This window comes from Lissotriton helveticus, chromosome 3_1 (genome assembly GCF_964261635.1).
Source record: "Lissotriton helveticus chromosome 3_1, aLisHel1.1, whole genome shotgun sequence".
NCBI lineage: Eukaryota > Metazoa > Chordata > Amphibia > Caudata > Salamandridae > Lissotriton > Lissotriton helveticus.
The window spans coordinates 1,663,083,483-1,663,102,826 of NC_136061.1; the positions used below are offsets into that span (position 1 = coordinate 1,663,083,483).

At 45.8% G+C, this 19,344-nt stretch overlaps 1 protein-coding gene across 2 annotated transcripts in view; it reads left to right on the forward strand.

Annotated features, from left to right (window-relative positions):
• Window positions 1–19,344, forward strand: part of UBXN4 (UBX domain protein 4) — a 230,193-nt gene that overhangs the window by 157,676 nt on the left and 53,173 nt on the right. For both annotated transcript variants that reach the window (XM_078682452.1, XM_078682453.1), the window contains one exon: window positions 5,591–5,693. In XM_078682452.1, the coding sequence (XP_078538578.1) occupies window positions 5,591–5,693 (103 nt within the window). The remainder of the gene's footprint in view (window positions 1–5,590; window positions 5,694–19,344) is intronic.

The following is a 19,344-nucleotide window of genomic DNA, read 5'->3' on the forward strand; positions in this document are numbered from 1 at the left end:
CTCGGGTGGACCTGTTCGCCACTCACGAGAATGCTCACTGCCTGTCATTCTGCAGTCTCCAGTATCCGATGCAAGGAGCTTTGGGGGACGCGTTTCAGTTGAGTTGGGGCAGGTTCTACACCTCCACCTCCAGACATTACACCTTCATGCCTGAAGATTGAACGGGGCAACCTTAAATCTCTTAGGGAGAAGACTGTTGATCCTTTGAGGGCTCATTTATCTGATATTTTACAGTTTGCTCTTTCTTTGGCGCAGCAAGGATTTGCTGTTGCCACAATCAAAGGTTACCTTTCGGCGTTATCGGCATTTCTTTGCTTGCCGAATCAGCCGTCTCTTTTTAAATCTCCAGTGGTTTTGAGGTTTCTGAAGGGTCTCGCTAATAAGTTCCCTCCTTCTCCATTTATCGTTCCTCAATGGGATTTAAATCTTGTCTTAACTTTCTTGATGGGTTCTCCCTTCGAACCCTTACACAAGTGTCCCTTGAGGCTTTTGTCTTTCAAGACGGTATTCTTAGTAGCAATCACCTCGGCAAGGAGGGTGAGTGAGCTTCAGGCTCTTAGTTCTAAACCCCCGTTCTTGACCATTCATGCTGAACGAATGGTTCTTGGGACCAGGGCTGCTTTTCTGCCTAAGGTGGTAACTCCCTTCCATCTAGGACAGTCCATTACCCTTCCTACCTTCTATCCTCCCCCTCACCCTTCTAAGGAGAAAGAGAGACTGCACCGTCTGGACCCTAAGAGGGCAGTGTCATTTTATCTGGACAGAACTAAAGACTTCCGGATGGATGACCAGCTGTTTGTTGGTTTTGCTGGCTGTCGGAAGGGCAGAGCGGTGCACAAGCGCACACTTTCCAGGTGGATAATCCTGTGCATCAAGATTTGCTACTCTCTGGCGGGTAAGGACCCTCCTGAGGGTATAAGAGCTCATTCTACCAGAGCAAGGTCTGCTACTTCTGCATTGTCTAGAGGTGTACCTGTTGAGGATATTTGCAGAGCCGCGACTTGGGCCTCCCACCACACTTTCGCGAAGCACTACTGCTTGGATACCGAGGTGAGGAGGGACGGCCACTTCGCGCGTTCTGTCCTCCAAGATTTCCTGGTGTAGCAGAGTGGACTCCCTCCTCCGGGAGTGGGGACTGCTGTGGGACTCTATTCACAAGGTGAGGAATCCACAAGGCAGATGTATCTATCAGAAGAACAAGTTACTTACCTTCGGTAACGCTTTTTCTGGTAGATACAGTATCTGCCTGTGGATTCCTCACTGACCCACCCGCCTCCCCGTCGTCCACTCTGCTATTCCTGGTTTTATTTGTATATCTATTTGTTTCTATTTTAGGTTTTGATACCTTTGCTATGCACTGTGTGCTATTTTGGTTTGTATGTACTGTGTACATTGTATATATGTATATTTCCTGTCATTGGTCCGTCCGTGTGCCTCGAAGGCACGGAACAAAGGGCGGAACTGATGTCATCACGCCGACGTAGGCCTAATAAGGGGTCGGTGACGTCAGACGGAGTCGCGAGCGATGCCGCGTTCCTATGACGACGTCCACGCCGGCGTGCTACAAAGAAAACATTCCGAACGTTGCTGACGCAAGGGGGATATTCACAAGGTGAGGAATCCACAGGCAGATACTGTATCTACCAGAAAAAGCGTTACCGAAGGTAAGTAACTTGTTCGTTTGGTGGAAAACATTTGTTTGAATCGCAGGTCCATCAGATGCTCGAAAAGCTGAAAAAGGACACTGACACAGCTAAGGTGACGGGTGCCCTTACGAACAGTGGGTCCTCTCTATTATTCAACACAGTTACAGCCTGGAGCTCACTGCAACACCACTAAACTTCTGAACTGTGCCTTGGGATGTTAGGATGCCAGAATGGAGGGGCTGTGTCTCTCTACCTCATTAGTACCTGGCAACCTAAATCTTGGCTGGCTCATAGTGCCTCGCCTGAACTCCAAACCATCCCAGAGTAGCAGGGGATTTTGGCAAACCTAGAACATGAACCACTAGTTCCCAAGGGAACTGTGGAAACATCATCACCTTTCATATCTCACTCATGCACGCCCTTAGTAAACAAAAACACAATGGAAGTTTACAATACATTTATTGAAACTATCATAGTCTATTATGAAGCTGGTGTGCTGTGATTAGTAGACAAATACAACTAAGCAAAGTAATCAACATTACTAGCAGATTGTATACAATGAACAACTCAACCATGTTCTATCTATCTATGCCTATTCTTACTTTGTACGCAAATGGATATATTAGTTATCTCTCAGATTAGCAGCGGACCCTATAGTTTGTGTGTGCTCGTTTCAGGACAGGTATCTGTGCCGGAATTCTCCTCTCTGCCCACAAATGGACAAAACACAGCTTTATATGATATAACTATTGTGTTTCAAAGCTGAAGCTGGGCTCCCGTATTATGTGTAAAACGTTAGGCGCTGCCGCTGACTGAGCAGAAAACAACATGGAGTTATGTAATCTAATTGTCCTTGTACGAAATGTGCAGACAAAAATCCCAGGAGGCGTCACTGAATAACAAAACAACATCTGTAGCGTATTTCTAAAATATCACAAAAACAAGTGTTATGTGCGCTTGTGATAGCAGAATCAGCCTAAAAAGGAGAACTAAGGTGGGCCCAGAAGAGACATCATTACACTACAACCCTGCAAACACCATGCCCACAGAACACCACTGGCTTATTCAAAAAGAGGTTCTCAAATGAGTAATAGCACCAGTATCATTGCAGCTTTGTGACAAAGGGGTGTACTCCCTGAACTTTGGCATCCCAAGAATGATGGGTCTCTAAGGCCAGTACTCTACCTCAGTTCCATCAAGAGGTACACCCTCTCAGAACATTCCCACCTGGTCACTTTGGTGGATGTCATCCCCCTGCTGCAGGCAGGTGACACCGTGACGGCTCTCCATATGAAGGACACTTACTTTGTGGTAAGTAGTCAGCATTATCAATTCAAAGTGTTGATATTCGAGTTCACCCCCAAATCTTGAGTACTCACAAAAATGTCTAGCCATGGTTGCCATCTGTCTCGGAAGGAACAGCATTCATGTATTCTGTACTTAGATGATTGGTTGATCAGGAGTGCAAGCAAACGGCAGTGCCTCCATCCCACTCACACCAGTGTCTCACTCCTCCACAGTCTCAGCTTCATGATAAATATTGTCAAATCTCACTTTGTCTCTTCAGGTTCAACCCTTTCTTTGAGCCATGCTCACCTTCGACACCGCCAAGCTTACCCGAGCAAGGTAAGAGTGAACAAATTCCATCAACTGCTGCCTATTTTGAGCCAAATTGTCACTTGACAGTCAGAACAGTTAGGTTCCTTGTTCGAATGATGGGCTCCTACATAGCCGTAGCTCCCCATGCAAGGCTTCACATGCGTCTGTGGCAGCAATGCCTGTCAACACAATAGTTGCAAATGGAGCATCACTGGGAGTATCTAGTGTTGATGCAAACTAGCACCCATTGCTCTCTGCAGTGGTAGAATAACGTGTTGCATCGCTGGCCCTTCATGGATCCAGTTGTGTAGGTGACTATCACTACTGATGCCTCCCTCTCAGGGTGGAGAGCGCATCTTCAGCTGCTGGTTATTCAGGACATTTTGTCACCCAAACAAAGGGGCCTCCACATCAATTCGCTCGAGCTCCTGGCCATCCAGCTAGCTCCCTGGTCTTTTTACACCAGGTTCAGCATGAAGTTTTGTTGATAAAAACAGACCACATGACAGCCGTGCATCTCCGAAAGCAAAGTACGCACACTCACAACAGCTATCCAAAGCTATACTGCATTACTAAGCATATAGACAAGCTTCAACCTGCAGTTCAGGATATCGTCTGCTACCGCCTTCATCTACAGAAATCTGGCCTCGTCTATATTTCCATATGCCCTCACTTAGCTGCTGTGGCCGACTTACAAGCAAAGCAGGGAACACTTTTCTCATTCAAAATCCCTGTCATTCAGGCTTTCACGCTCTTTGACTCTGGCATTAAATGAGTTATTCTGCCCAAGGTGCCCCTTGCTTGTGTCTAGAACATTAATATCCTTACCAGACTCCTGGGCCCTCCTTATTAACTCCTACATTAGTGCCCATTACAATTCCTTTCCTTGAAGGTTGCTTTCCTTGTCTCATTCATCTCATCTTTAAGACCTGTTAGCGACTTGCAGGTTCTTTCCCTTGAAGAGCTTTTATTTCAATTTCATAATGACGGAATTGTCCTTAGAACTAACCCCACATCCCTTCCTCAAACAATTGAGCTCCCTGTTTTATTTCACAACCTGACTCTGGGTCAGAGATCGCTATTGTGTACACCCTTCATGTATTTTATTGATTGGACCAAGTTCTTTTGTAAAACTCAGTATTGTTTTGGTCGTTCTTACCAAGCAACACGAAGGATATGCTCTTTCAAAGGCTGGCATAGATAGATAGTTTGCAGGTGTATCCAGACCTGCTACATTAAGGCTCAAAGGACCTTGCCTGACCTCCCCTGCCTCATTCCAAAGGAGCCACTTTAGCTTTCCTCAATAACAAGCCCCTAAGATAACCTCTTTAAGACGGCTTCTTGGTCCACTTCACTCACATTACCGGTCCACTTCACACACATTCACAAAACGTGTGGATATTTTAGCATACCAACAGGCTAGAGTTTGCTATGCTGTCCTAAGAACTCTTTCAATCCTCTTCAACATCCTCCAGCTAACCAAATGGGGAAGCTCTGTTTTACAGTCTATGCTGCATATGTATCTACTACTTCACATGCTACAAACAGAATATGTTACTTACCTTGTAACCATCTGTTCATAGTGTGTGGTGCTTTAGATTCACATGCACCTTCCCTCCTCCCTGAAAGGTTTTGGTTGTTGCAGATCTACATTCTTTACTTAACTTCTTTCTAAATACCTTCCTGCATGGTCATTATATTTTCCTGTCTAACACTCTGTCTTTACGCTTACTGGCAGTACTGTAAACCGTCTTACAATGAATCCGATGCACTTGCACAGTGTCAACTAAGGGAGGAGTCGGTATACTTTGTGACTCAAAATACTTTTTGTACGAAAGCCCAACACAAGATGGCAGGACACTGCAGAGCATGTAAATCTACAGCACTACACGCTATTGCCAGATGCTTACAGTAAGTAAATGTATTTTTTAGGCTTTATGCGTCCTACGACTATTCTCTTGGTCACACTCGTGCTCAAAATCTGAGGTATGGTGGCTCTGCATGAGGTATGGGGTCTTAAGTTTGTCTCTGATCGGTTGAAGTTCGTGTCTAGTCTAATGATTATATTGATTTACACATTTACTATCTTTCTTAATGCTTTCTAATGTACTTCTAATAGTACTGCTTAATTAAGTACTGTGGGGCTTCCACCATGCCGAAGGGGAATATTCAAGCATGTGAATCTATGAAATATCTCAATACTGGAGAACAACAGTGTGCAGGTAAGTAACTTGTTTTAAGCTGTGAACTTAATTAAACTTATCATAATTTCCTCCAACTAGTTCTTGTCTTGCTTATGAGTCATTAAAAATGTAGTAAAATAAAGTGAACTCTTACTTCTTTAGTGCTGTAACAAGAATACAGTTCCGCCTTCCAGATGGTTCTTCCTTCACCAACCAATTTCCATCCGAAAGTCCTCTACAAGAAGCATGGCAGTTTGCTGCACAGGTATGTTTTTGATTTTAAACGAATTGTTTAATTCATGAGAGATTTTTTTTTTAAACTTTATTTAGTTTACTTCTGAACTCATTGATGAATAAACAATATATCCATTTCCCAGTTATATCACTGTATTGTCTTGTTTTTTTTTTTGTATCATGCCAGTTATAAATACCATGGAGATGTTTTTGAAACAATATGTTGTAGTGTGTTATGCATATTCTCAAAATGTGCTTTCTTAAAATTATGTCTGTAAAGAAAAACCAACTAGTGGAGCTGAATAGTAGGTATACACCTCCTGCTCTCAAAACAAAACATGCCACATTCATTGACTTTGCCTGTTCTACTTGCAAGGGAAAAGTATGAGTAATTACCCTCCTCCTCAGTAAGTCCAGCATTGCTTGCCACTTATACACTTATACACTTATACAGGCTGTCCACCTTCATCTTTCTAAAATGTCTGTGTTACTCTTTCATTCTTATCGTCAACATTCTTTGTAGTGATATCCATTTCTATGAGATAATCGATTTCCAAGAATTGAACACCATCTACAATTCTCCCCATCTTCAACTTTCCTCCCCACTTCTGCTCAGTAGGTCTTATCAACTAGTCCGTTATAGACCTGTTCGCCAACCCCAACTATGTAAAATGCCCAAACGTTGGCTCCAGACTTCCCTAATATCTAGACAATGCTCTATGGATGAATTTGTCAGGGATATTTGCTTGCGCTTTTCCTCCTCTTTCACACCTTCCGTACATGGTAAGAAAGATGCACAAACTTTCCACACACAACCTTGTATCTCCCACTTGGGCCAGGCAGCCTTGGTACTCAACGCTCCTCGAGATATCCATCAGCCCCAATGAGAAGCTCTTAAACTGGCCTGGCCTTCTCATACAGTACAAAGGCTGGATCAGGCACCCGGACAGCTCGACCTAGCAATGTGGTACCTTAAGTCTTAGAGTTTTGCTACCATCCACTCCATCACTTGCAGGAGTGCATGACTTTGTTGCAGTAAACCCACCTATTATGCCTGTCTGTTATGCGGCAGAGTTGAAAAGATTTTCCCACTATATGTATACCCAAACAACTGGCTCCTCTAATGCCCAGTATTAAGGACATCATTTGTAATCTCTTGTACCTGTAGGACTCCTGTACACTGCTATATGGCTACACCTAACCGCTATTGCAGCCTACATGCAAAACAGGGAACATTCTTTCTTATTTAGTATTCCTGCCTCAAAGAATTCCTGGAGGGTCTCAAAAGATTCATACCTTACAGGGGGCCCCTGCATGAAATCTTAATGTAGTCCTCACCAGGCTCACAAGCCTCCCATTTGAACCCGTCCACTCTTGTCCTATGCAGTTCCTCTTGTGGAAAGTAACTTTCTTCGTAGCTTAGCATCCCCAGGAAGCATCGGCGAGTTGCAGGCACTAACCCTGCCAGATACTTTTACACAGGTCCACAGGAACAGGGTGGTTCTCAAAATTAATCCTAAATTCCTCCCCAAGGTGGTAACCTCTTTCTACCTCAGTGAGACTATATAGTTCCCAGTCTTCTTTTTACATCCAGACTCTGTAGCAGAGAGAGGCCTTCTTACCCTAGACGTTAACCTTGCTCTCATATACTGTAATGCCAGGATTAAGTCCTTCTGCAAGCCTGACTAGCTCTTTGTAGCTTTTGCAAAACCTCACAAGGGCGGGCATAGATGTATGGATAGGACAGTGCATCTAGATTTGCAACCTCAAAGCGAAGACCCTTCCTCTTTCCCCCTAGGGCACCATCCAGCCGCACCCAAGTGTAACGGTGGGCTTTTTGGGTAATATCCCGCTAGTTGACATATGCAAATTGGCCACTTTGTCAACCCACACATCTTTTATAAAGCACTATTGTGTGGCCACCTTAGCCCACCTGCAGGCTATTGTTTGACCGGCGAGTATTGAGAACTTTGTTTCAGACATCTGCACCACCCGCATGTTAACCACTGCTTCATCATCATCATCATCAAGGGGTTGTGTAAAGCGCTACAAATCTACCGTGAGGGTCTCAAGGTGCTGGAGTAGCTAGCTGCCTCATTTTGTTCTGTTCATTTTAACAGCCAGGTCATGAGTCCTTTCCTGAATTGCTGGAGCGATGAGGCAGTCCTGGGGTGTGGGGAAGGATCCAAACTTTGTCCGCCAAGTGTGAGAAAGATCTTCCTCCACTGTTGCATTGCCAGATCCGGTTGGGTGTCTGCAAGAAAGAGGGAGGCGGATCGTAGGTGTCTGGTCGGTTGGTGGAAGGTCATGCTTTTGTTAATGTATGCTGGTCCATTGTTGTGCAGAGCTTTGTATGCGTGGGTCAACATTTTGAAATGACATTTCTTCTGGATCAGTTGCTAGTGTAGCTTCTTGAGGTGGGGTTTGCTGTGGGTTCATCTGGGGAGGTTGAGAATGAGTCTATCCGCTACGTTCTGATACATTTACCGCTTATAGAGGGTACGGCTTTACAGTCTATGCAGAGCATGTGTATCTACAGCCGCACGTGCTACAAATGGAAAATGTTACTTTGTAAGCATCTGTTCGTAATGTGCAGTGCTGTATGTTCACATGCACCCACCCTCCTCCGTGGAGCCTGTGTTTGCTGCAGCTTTTTTATTATTACATGTTTAATACTCAAAGGGCCAGATGTAGGAGCCCAAATACCGGTCGGTAACGGCCGATTTCGGCCGTTACCGACCGGTATTTAGGAATTGGCATGTAGGGGCCATTATTTTACAGAATCGGTAAATTTACCGATTCTGTACATTTACCGATTCTGTAAAATACCGAATCGGTAAGATTACCGATTCGGTAAATCCAAATGTAGGTGACACTCCTGAGAGTGTCACAGGCCCTTAAGAGTCGGTATTTTACCACACAATCCTATCTTGACCAGCTACACGTCTTCTAAACCATTTGTAACCTTACCCTGACATGACCAAGGCCATAGACTTTCTTCTGTAGAGCAATTTTATCCTTCCTCAAGAAAAAATGTAAAGAAATATATGGAGCTGGTGCTGTCATTTGGTGAGCATTTGTGTTCACTTTACCCGCCAACCGACTCTATAAGCAGACATTCCCTATATTATTAACTGCCATTGGGATTGGGAGGGTGAACCTATTTCATAGCCTGACTACTTTACCAATGCTCGAACATAATATGAATGGTTTGGTTTCTGTTGTACTGCAGGCAAGAGTGGTAATGTTTGTATTTTAGCAAGTGGTTCTATACCGATCAGCCTGACAGGCTGCTTTCTGATATTATTTCGATATAATAATCTATTTTCAGTTGTAAATGCTAAATATAACAATATTGCATCACCATGTTCTGGTTCACTTTACTATAGTACAACTAATTTAAAAAAAAAAGGAGTGTATGTGCGCACATGGACGCTTTCTTAGTTTTGCCAATGCTTGTTATAATTAAAAGAAAATAAGGTTGCCTATGTAAATAAAAAATGTAAATCGAAAATAGAGTTGGAACACATAGCTAAAGGCAAATTAAAGCCATAATACTCCTTTTTGAGGATAGGCTAACCCGCTGCCTATTGCTGAGTTCTGATTCTGCAAAGGCCTTTGATTATGGAGGATGGAAAGGTCTGCATGTCATGAGGTTAAAAGAAGGATGAACATGTGATAATTATTTTATACAAATCTTATATGATACTATATGGATTCAAAATCCTGTGATGGTTTCCTTTTACAGGAAGTGACCTTCGACAAAGGTCAGGATTGTCCTTGCAATTGCCATTTTTACTAAACAAAGCAAAGAAATGAGTTGTGGTTTCAATTGAATATAAAACTTTGGAAATTGTAAGCAACATGTCATCTGCAAAAGCAAACTGGAAACTTCCATGCCAATAGTTTTTCAAGTTGTTGCAAGATTTATTTTAGTTTGCATCATCAACTGGTCCTAATTCAGCTTAACGTCCATCATCTCAAAAAAGATTAGTGTGTCCTACGAGCTTTAACAGTTTTGCTAGGAACCAAGGTTTGTAGGCTTTCCTTCCATGCTTGTGCAATACTGAAATCCAGATTCCAACAGAGAGTTTAACATCCATGCATTACAAACCGTGCATAACACGGACAAGCATCCAGTCGGAGAAAGATCAACACATGATATACAATAACCTCAACATGACAAAGGAACACCTGCCGGAACTTCATAATGACCAAACAAATGCCAAACAAACCATATAATAAGTGAGAAATTCCTTGTAAACCAAATTTATCAACTCTTTTACAAATGGAGTAAACCTCAGCTGGAACAACTTGCAGGTCATGAGCACATGAAATGTCATTGCATTACTAGCAGGGGACTCAGTTCATTGACTTTTCAATGAACTGTTGCTTCATCTTTGCACGGTGTATTCATCTTTTTTCCCTAGTTCTATGAGTAATTGCCAAACCAAAGAGAAAGCCGTACCAGCTGATAGTCTTGCTCCTGCAAGATCGAGGAAGTATTGGTACTCCTGGCTGCCGTGGCTGGTAAGCACTGTTTCCATAGAGGCCAATCAAAACCTTGTAAAGAGGTTCAACCTGTGGGCAGACACTGAGCCACACTCTGTTGTGTGCTCCTTGCAGTTTTTTTTAAAGTGATAACATAAGGCCTGCTAATCGTCCACTCAAGTCTGCCCCAAACTATATATATATATATATATATATATATATATATATATATATATATATATATATATATATATATATATATATATATATACACACATATATATATATATATATATATGTATATATATATATATATATATATATATATACACACATATACATAGATAGATATTTGTCTGGCTCGCAAGCACAGAAAGTAGAGAGCGCACTCTAGAGCAAGTTCTGTTTCCTCTTTATTAGTATGCGAGTAGAACAACATTCACCCCAATGCGTTGGCCTTTTCACCTTGATCACGGGTTATTTTTTGCAGTAGTTGCCACCAAGCTTTTTATTTCCTGTTGTGAAACATTTCCTCTTTCCTGTTACTGCAAAGCATTCTGGTTATGGTAGTCTGATTTGATCTGAGGACAATGTAAGTACAAAGTGCCAAATGTGCTAACGTGAAAGCTATGCTTCATAATGTGCAAATTTGTGACGTGCAAATAAGATTGTGATTAAAATTGATTGTGCAAACTTTCTTTAAAATGGGAGGAATAAATTAACAATTTCAATCAAATTATCATATTCCATTCTGTTTCTTAATTTGCTATGGCATAATGTTGCAACATGTCATGTTATTTTTTTTTGTTTGAAGTCTGTTTTATTTTCTAAAACAAGAAAGGAACAAAGGGTCATGTGTACACAGCGTTAAGCCTGCAACCCATTCAGGGCAGGTCATGTTAAGTTGCAATCATTCCTCAACAGAGAGGAAAAAAAACCTGTGAAAGGCCAATTTAGACACAGCATGTCGCCTACAACCCTTATTGGGCCGGCCGCGTGGTCTAGTATGTGCAGCGATAACAACTTATTGTAGGGTTTCTTGAGGCCTGTCTACAAGCAATAACGTTGAGAATAGTGCAACTCAGGTCTCTACATACACAGCGATAAGCCTACAACCCATGTAGGGCCGTCCACGTCAATTGCAAATGTTTCTCAGTGTAGGCTCAGGCAACAGGAGACCAATGATGAAAGAGCATGTCGCCTACCACTAGTGGTGGGCCAACTGTGTATACTAGTATATGTGTCAATAATTACGGGTTGTGTTACATTTCAGGACCCATCAAAGAAGGACAGTAACGTTATGGACATGGGCGAGATGCCCCTACAAAGTGGATAGTGAGAGACGGACAGAAGCAAAGCAGGGATAGATGGGGAAAGGAAAGATGTGAGACAGAAACAGCTATCTGGGTAGGCGAGTGAGCAGACAATAGGTAACGCTCAGTAACGGCTAACCGGAGGCACTGTGGGGGCCGCAGTGAGCGCGCTGGGAGATGGGTAACTATAATCAGTCTGGGCATGGAATAAGCTTATTAGGATTTGGCGGGAGCAGGGCATCCTCTAAGAGACGCAGCGCTCTAAGCTTGACAGGTAAGTATAGTGCATGTTCTATTTTACAGAGGTGTTGGACCATTGGACGCCACACAGCATTAAAACGAGTTTCTCGCAATTGCAGTCGCGCAGTGAGAGCTCCATAGTTAAAACGTGCCACAGTCGCGCAAACCAAGCAGCAATCTGAGGCACCTCTGGCCTTTTCCAATAGAATGCAATGAGTTGTTTAGCCGCCCCAAGCATATGTAAAGCTATAGTCCAATCGCTGCTCGTAAGTGCTTTCAAGGTGGCAGGTTTGATGCCCAGGAGGATCGTGGCTGTGGAGTCAGGCAGGGGGAACCCCAACACCTCCTTGATGTGACTAAGGACTTTCTTCCAGAGCAGGGTCAGGAGCGGGCAGGCCCACCAGATGTGAATGAAGTCGTCAGATGCATTCGAACATCTCCAACACAAGGGGGACGTGGCAGGGAACATATGGTGCAACCGGACCGCATATAGTACCATTGCGTCATAATTTTATACGCATTTTCCCTCTGTGGGATGCTGCGATAGACCCTCGGAATATCGCGCCAGAGACGAATCTACTGTCCAGGTGTGATTTCTGTTCCTGACGCCAGGTGCCATTGACACGGGTGTAGTGTCCGTGTAGGCGGGTGTTGAAGGACCTGGTATGTCCCTGATATGAGTCCCTTTGAATCATTCAATGAGTGGACCAGCCGCTCAAAGAGGGTTTAAGGTCGGGTAGCCGCCCCGCCCGCCTTGCCCCACAGTGCTGCAACCAAAGTATCCTTGGAAGATGGCGTAGGGGCGTCTTTACCGCGGTTGGTACGTGTCATCATAGAGCTGCTGTGGACCGGCCAGCCAGCAGACTCAGATCCGACATGGACAGGGTCTTGAATGTATTCACCGAGGCTCCCGGCAATCCCAGATAGGGCCCACCCCTGCGGGCCTCACGTTTGTCGCTTCTCACCTGCCCTCCGAGTCAGACAGGAGTATGCAACCAATAGCAGTATCCACAGCCTCTCGTCCCTCCAGGATCAGCGGCAGATGTAGATGGCGTGTGTTGGTGTGCCCGTCTGTATGCAAGGCGACATGCAAGCCCCCATTCCCAAGAGGACGACCATGAGTGGACGCAGGGAGATGGCTCCGTGAGGCACACAGCCACAGCAGGGGTCAGCACAGTGGAATAGTAGGTCGATGGTCTGTTGCAGCAGTGCAAGTCCCACCGCGACCTAAATCCGGGAACAGTCAGACTGTGGGATACCCTCTCCGCTATGCGGGCGCAAGATGCGATGTGATCGAGAATGGCAATGCTCTGGAGGGGGGCCGAATGTCAAGGCCTCTTGCGCAGTATCATGGGGAGAGATCGCACAGACAAGTTCAGAAGGGCCCGCAACAGCGCCAACCGTAGAGGTCAGTGGGTTGTCGTAGGGTTGCATGAGAGTACACTTGTAATGTAATGTAATGTTGGATACTTGTAAAGCGCACTGTTACTCTACCCGAGTGTCCTGGCGCTGTAGACCGCTGGGGAACCCGTCCTGGTTTTCCCTGTGAGATGGTCCCTTTCTTGGTATCTCCAGGGTGAAACCAGGCATCCCCGGCGTCTGTGGGGGGCCGTTGTAGAGATGAGGCAAGCTTAATGCCCAGAGTTACCGAGTGTGTTCCCTGGTTAGAGTAGGCACTGAGGCGAGAATTATCGAGTCCGTTGACCCTGGTCCAAGACCCTGCCGCATCGAGAATTGAACCCTGGTCCCGGGCCGTTCTCTGCTTACAGGTCTGCCGCCTCTAACCAGTGAGCCACACCTCTCCACATAAGTGCCTCGTGCACTTGCTTTGGTCAAGTGGGGGAGACAAGGGCGAGCCGCTTCAGGCTCAGCAGCAACACTGCGGTTGTGAGCAGATGAAGGGGTCCAGGTACTTTTCGCACGTGAAGTCTCATCTCTGCTCCCCGCCCGGGCAAGAGGTGTGCTATCCTGCGAGTCAGTGGAGGCTAAGAGGTGCAGGGTCAGAATCAATGCAGGATCGCATACAGCCACACCAGTGCTCGATCGGGAGGCAGCAGTCTCGGGGGCCAGGGGCCATACAGAGCAACCTGTCTCCACCGAAGGCCGGCAGCTCACAGTTCAAAGTTGCCCCCTGCCCACCCAAAGTCTCAGTGCAACGCGCAGTGTACTGTCAAGGTGCTGTTTGTGCAAAGTAACCAGAGGCCGTGATGATGAAGCAGAAGGGGTGCCGCAGCGGGTTTCGTCCAGTAAGGGCTCCAAGATGTGCAGAGCCCGTGTCCTCGTTCCCGGAATGATATTGCACTGTAAATGCCCCCCAGTACCCACAAGTCGTGCAAGTGTCCCAGGCGAGAATGCAGGGCGCCAGCCCCCCAGGGAAAACACCAGCAGCAGGAATGCTAGTCTTCAGGGCCCCCCAATGTCCGCTCAAGGGAGGTGTCAATATGGCTGTCTAGGCCCGGGACAGGTGCAGAGCTCACAGTCCTCGTGGAGTAGTAGGGCACGGAGTCCAATGAGGGGGGAGCAGATGGACCAGTCAACAATAGGAGTCCCCACCTTTCACACCCCTCCTGAGTTGCATGGTCGCCTTTTCTGGTGCCCCTGCAGTAGGTCATCCAGGGAGGGTGTCACCTGCACGTCAGTGGACCGCCAGTGTGCCTTCAAGCCCCCACCTGCCCTGCACCAGCTCCAAAGAGGCAGGCAAGGCCCAAGGAGATGGTCGTAGTCGTGCGAGGGCCAAGGCGCTATTCAAAGCAGTGGAAGTGTCTGTTCCTAGGACCCCCCACAGGCCAACAGCGCTTCCCCAGGGCAGCTCGCCAACTACTCACTTGTCAAAATGGCGGCCACCACCACAGCAGGCTTCCGGACGCAAGGGGCGTACACTCACAGAAAGGGACCTTTCACGTCGTCCCCCGCCCTGAGCCGAGCGCCGCCTCCGCTGATCATCTCCGAGGAGGGCCCCGCCGGGCCAGGAAAGGCAGCCTGTATAATCCCGCACCAGGAGACTCCCCCAGCCCGGTGTGCAAGAACGGCGCCCCAGAGCCACCTACAAGGCTGTTCGTCTGTTCCTGGCCAGCATCTCCTGCCCTTCTCTTCTGGACCGGCACCCCAGCTGCTCCTCCGCTTACACTGGTGCTGTGAAGGAACAAGAGACCCCTGAGTGCACAGGGACCGCTCTCACCGCACCTCAGGGGACCCCCGGTCTAATCGCTGCAAAATGGCAGGCGCTCTGACCTGCAGGCCGATGTCTGCCGCCACCTCCGAGCTGTCCCGGCTCCACAGAGTGCCCCTCGTCGACTGTCACCTCTTCCTCTCTGTCCCCCTCTAGGATCTGAGCGCGGTTGTCTCTCTGCAGTTCTGTGGAGAGCCATGACGGGCCGAGGGAGGCAGCCTGCAATGTCCCGCTCTGGTGGACTTCTCTGTCGCAGCCTACAAAATTTCACCCCAAAGTCCACCACCAGGCCAGCTGCCCGCTCCGGGCCAAGTGGACGCGCCAGTCTCTCTGGTGCAGGTGCCCCTGCTGCTGTGCCGTCCACTCTTGTGTGGGGTATGCCCAGGGGGACTCCAAGCGTGCAGAAGACCGCCTCTACCGCGTGTCCGGAGATCTCCGAACCAGGCGCCGTAAAATGGCCAGCGCTTCTACCCGCCAGCCGATGAGTCGCGGCGACTTCACCTCTGCCTTCACTTCCAGTCAACTCCCCGCTTCACAAGAGGTGCCCCTCGCTGTCTGCTATCTTGGCACCCCCTGGATTGGCGTCAATGGCTCCCCAGCTCCGCTAAAATTGCTTTCATTAGTAGCGGCTAGCCGGAACTCCCTCAGCATGCGTCTTACTGCATTGTCAGCGAGACCACGCCTGTCATGTTATTTTTAAAGTCATTGATGAATGCTATTCATGTGTGCCTCTAGTGGGCAATAGTATCCAATCAATATTTATAACATGTCACAAAATGGCAAATTTTTGTGCAATTACCATAATTCTCCCCCTGCTGATCTTTTCTCTTACTTTTGGATAAGTGCCAGTTCCAGTTTATTGATCATATTTCCAAGCATGCCACTGATTCCATTTCCCGCCAAAAATTAAAAGAGAAAATGTTTTTCTGGGCACTGGGGGTCCCTGTGGGACCCCCTCAGCAGGCCTAGGCGGTCATGGTGTTTCTACCCTGCCCCCTTTTCTTGTTTTTTAAAGTTTTTTTAACCTTTTTACTTGTGACTCTTCCAACACTTCCCTGTTTGAAGTATTGGCAGCCAATCAGATTGCAGGCATGAGGTCGGGAGGGTTACCGGATCCTCTATGTCCCCACTTGGATATCTGAGAAATATATACATTTCTCAGGAAGTACTGAACACACTTACACCATTTAATAACAAGAGTGCTTTCTGAACCAAGAGCTACCTTTTTGCCAAATTTGGTGTAATTCCATTCAGCAGTTTGGGCTGTAGCCCTGTCTAAAGTTTCCTATGGAGAAAATTTGTTTTGCCCCCCCTCCCCCCTTTTCTCGGTCTCCCCTTGACGAGTCACCCTGAAACTTTCAATACACCAGCTGAAGTGAGTGGACAATTAGTGCTCACCAGCATGAGAGCAGTACCAGAAATTGAGATAGTGGCCTCACTCAGCGCTCCCAAGAGCACTGGAGGCCTGCACTTTTTCTAACTCGGCTGTCTAAGACAGCTGGTGTAGAGAAGTTTAAAATATGCATGTCTGACTGGCCGTCGCAAGATGGCTGGCCAAAGAGACATGCTCACTTTGAAGCGCACAGCTTCCAGCTGCGACTCGGCAGCACTGGCCCCGCCCCATCCTGTCATTCAGTTCGGAATGGACCGGTTGCTGAAAAATAAAATGGTAATGAATAAACTTTAGTACCGTTTTATTTTTTAGCACACTCCTGGGCCTTTTCTTAGTGTGGTGTCGCTCCTCCACTCAAATGGAGGAGCCGCCCCTGCCTCACACCATATGCAAATGAGAGGTCTCCGGTATTGTTTGGTGAGGCAATAGCTGCAACTCCAAAGAAGCCTCCCAGCCAAAGTGTGACTGTTACTATGGTGATGTACTAGTGGGTGGCTCCAACTTTCTGCCTCATGCTACCGTGGTCACAGTCCACTGGGATGGGTCCCTCATCTGTGCAACATGAAGACACAGAGCCTTTGCTGTGCAGACACTGCTCTGACAAAGACCAATGTGCTTGAGCTGCAGGTGGTTCATCTTGCTCTGAAAGCCTTACTCTCCTCCATCTCAGGGGGAAAGTCCAGATTCTCTTGGACAAAATGCCTACCATGCATTGTATCAACAAGCAACACCTTGTATAGTTGTGGAACCTATGCTTAGATACAATTTGGCTGTGGGCATGAGCACAGTGATGAAACATTTTCTCAGTAGCGTCCTATCTTGTAGGGTTCCTCATTCAGAGTGAATGTCCTCAGTGGTATCTCACTGGAGGATCAGGAGTAGGAGCTACACTCCAAAGTGTGACAAAGACAGTCTTCTCCATATTGGGCTTTCTATTTGTGAATCTCTTCGCCTCGTCCCAGAGACGGAAGTGTGCTCAGTTGTTTTCCATGCACTTTTGGATGCCTTAAGATTCAGTTGATCTCAAGGTTACATTTCCTTCAATCCTGCTTCTATCCATAGCACTGTTGAAGGGGTGGGACAATTGTGCATGCAGACAGCTTTCTGACAGAGAAGTGAAATCCAACAGTAAACTGTCATTGTGATTTTTTTCCTGCATAGCCGGGACAGCTGCCAGGGAGGCATGAGGGTTGTTTATGACTTCAGTGAAGATCACTATGATGCAGAACCAGAAATACAAGTAACCATTTCTTCTGCATCGTAGGATTTTCATTGAAATACATAAATGTTATTATAGAGTAACAAGCAAATCTCCAACATCACAGACCTCAGAAATAAGAGAGAGAGAGAGAACATGTATACAAAAGTGAAACTTAAATAAGATGCTAACTAATATCATGCAAAAAGATTCTTGACTATGGCTTGGCCAATGTTCTAATCGTCTCTTTCATCAGAGTCATCATATTAGTGTTTTTTTACGTTTGTGGACACATTTCAACGTGGCTATTCTACAAAGGCCTGCTACTGTACTTCACTACCAGGCTGTAGTAGCATTTACCATCAACCCTCCCCCCCCCTTAAAAAAAACTCACACACATTCACTCCACTCTCACTCACTCTTGGTCTTTCTCTCAGTCTTGGATGCTGAGTTTAGTTTGCCAGTTGGTAACATAAGGAGATGCAACCAACAATCCATCAAGAGGCTAACAGTTTTGAGGTCACTAAGCCTCCATGAACTGGACTAAAGTTAATGAAATCTGATTACGCTTCCTATTTGATTTAGATTTCTCTAGATAAAAGTGTGAAGCTCTTCTGACATCTAAAGGTTGCAGAAAGCATTTACATGAAGAAGGTTTGCTGAAAAATATTGGGACAATAATGGTTTCATTTGTGGGGAATTCTGAAACTTTAGTGGGTATAAACAAAGGGCGAGTACACATTATCACCCTATTGGAGTTCAAAACTGTATAGGTTTCTCCTGCAGATGGCACCTTTATCTCATAAACTCTTTGGGCAGAAGTGATCACTAACCAAAAAGTTGCCTTCCAGTTTAGATGTTGCAGTGAAGCCTTTGGATGCTTTCAAATGGAGTATCCATTAATAATGAAAGCATTATATAGGTCCCCCATGGAGACCAAGGTACTCTCACTAGAGAATAAACTTTCTTTAAACCTCCAATAAAGTACTTAACTAATAGAACTTTGAAGAAAGTTGGGTAATAGGATCCTTCCTAAAAGTAGGTACTGCCGCCAGGCGCACTTCAGTTGAGGAATATTGCAGCTTTAACTCGGCCAGCTGGAATACGTATTCTTAGCATACCATAAGATTGTAGTTATTCTTATTCTTTTTTGGGACCACAGGAAAAAGTATTTTTCATTTAAAGACAGAAGAGGATCTATTTATAGGCTTCATAATGTCCATGCAGGATTGAGGTAAATTCAAGTGACCATACTGTCTGATTTCAGGAGCATGCTGCCAAACTCAATGACGTCTGATATGAATGGAACAATTCACATTGCATCCTGGACAGCAGGCTCGGTTTGCACGACAGGCTCTGTGTGATTTCATCAATATCTACAGGAGATCCGGGAACCACCATTGCATTGGTCACTCGGAAGCAAACCGAATCAGAGTTGCTTGGGTAGTTAGTAATTTCAGTAGCATTGCTGAAATTAGAGGAATGGGTTTTGACCTGTTGATCAAAAGGGCACTACCCAATTAACCTGGTTCCCATTTCCTAGATAACAATCTTGAGCATTTGATGTTTTGTTCTGTTGCACACAGATCTATACTTTGGAAGGTCCATGCCAAGAAAATGTTAGTAAGTACTTCATCATCTAATACCAGGGCAACTGGAATTATGTGATTGTACGGCTGTGGGGATTTTCACATAATTATAGATTTGCTGCATCATCCATTGTCTGCTGCATAATCTGTAAATTTTACCAAATAAATTGTTTCTTGCTCAAATGGTTCAAACGTTTCTAAAAACACACAAATGTTACCGCACAGTAGAAGGCTCTTTGCAAAGGTTGACTGGTCACCTTTCAGTTATTTATTGCATGAGTGTTAAACT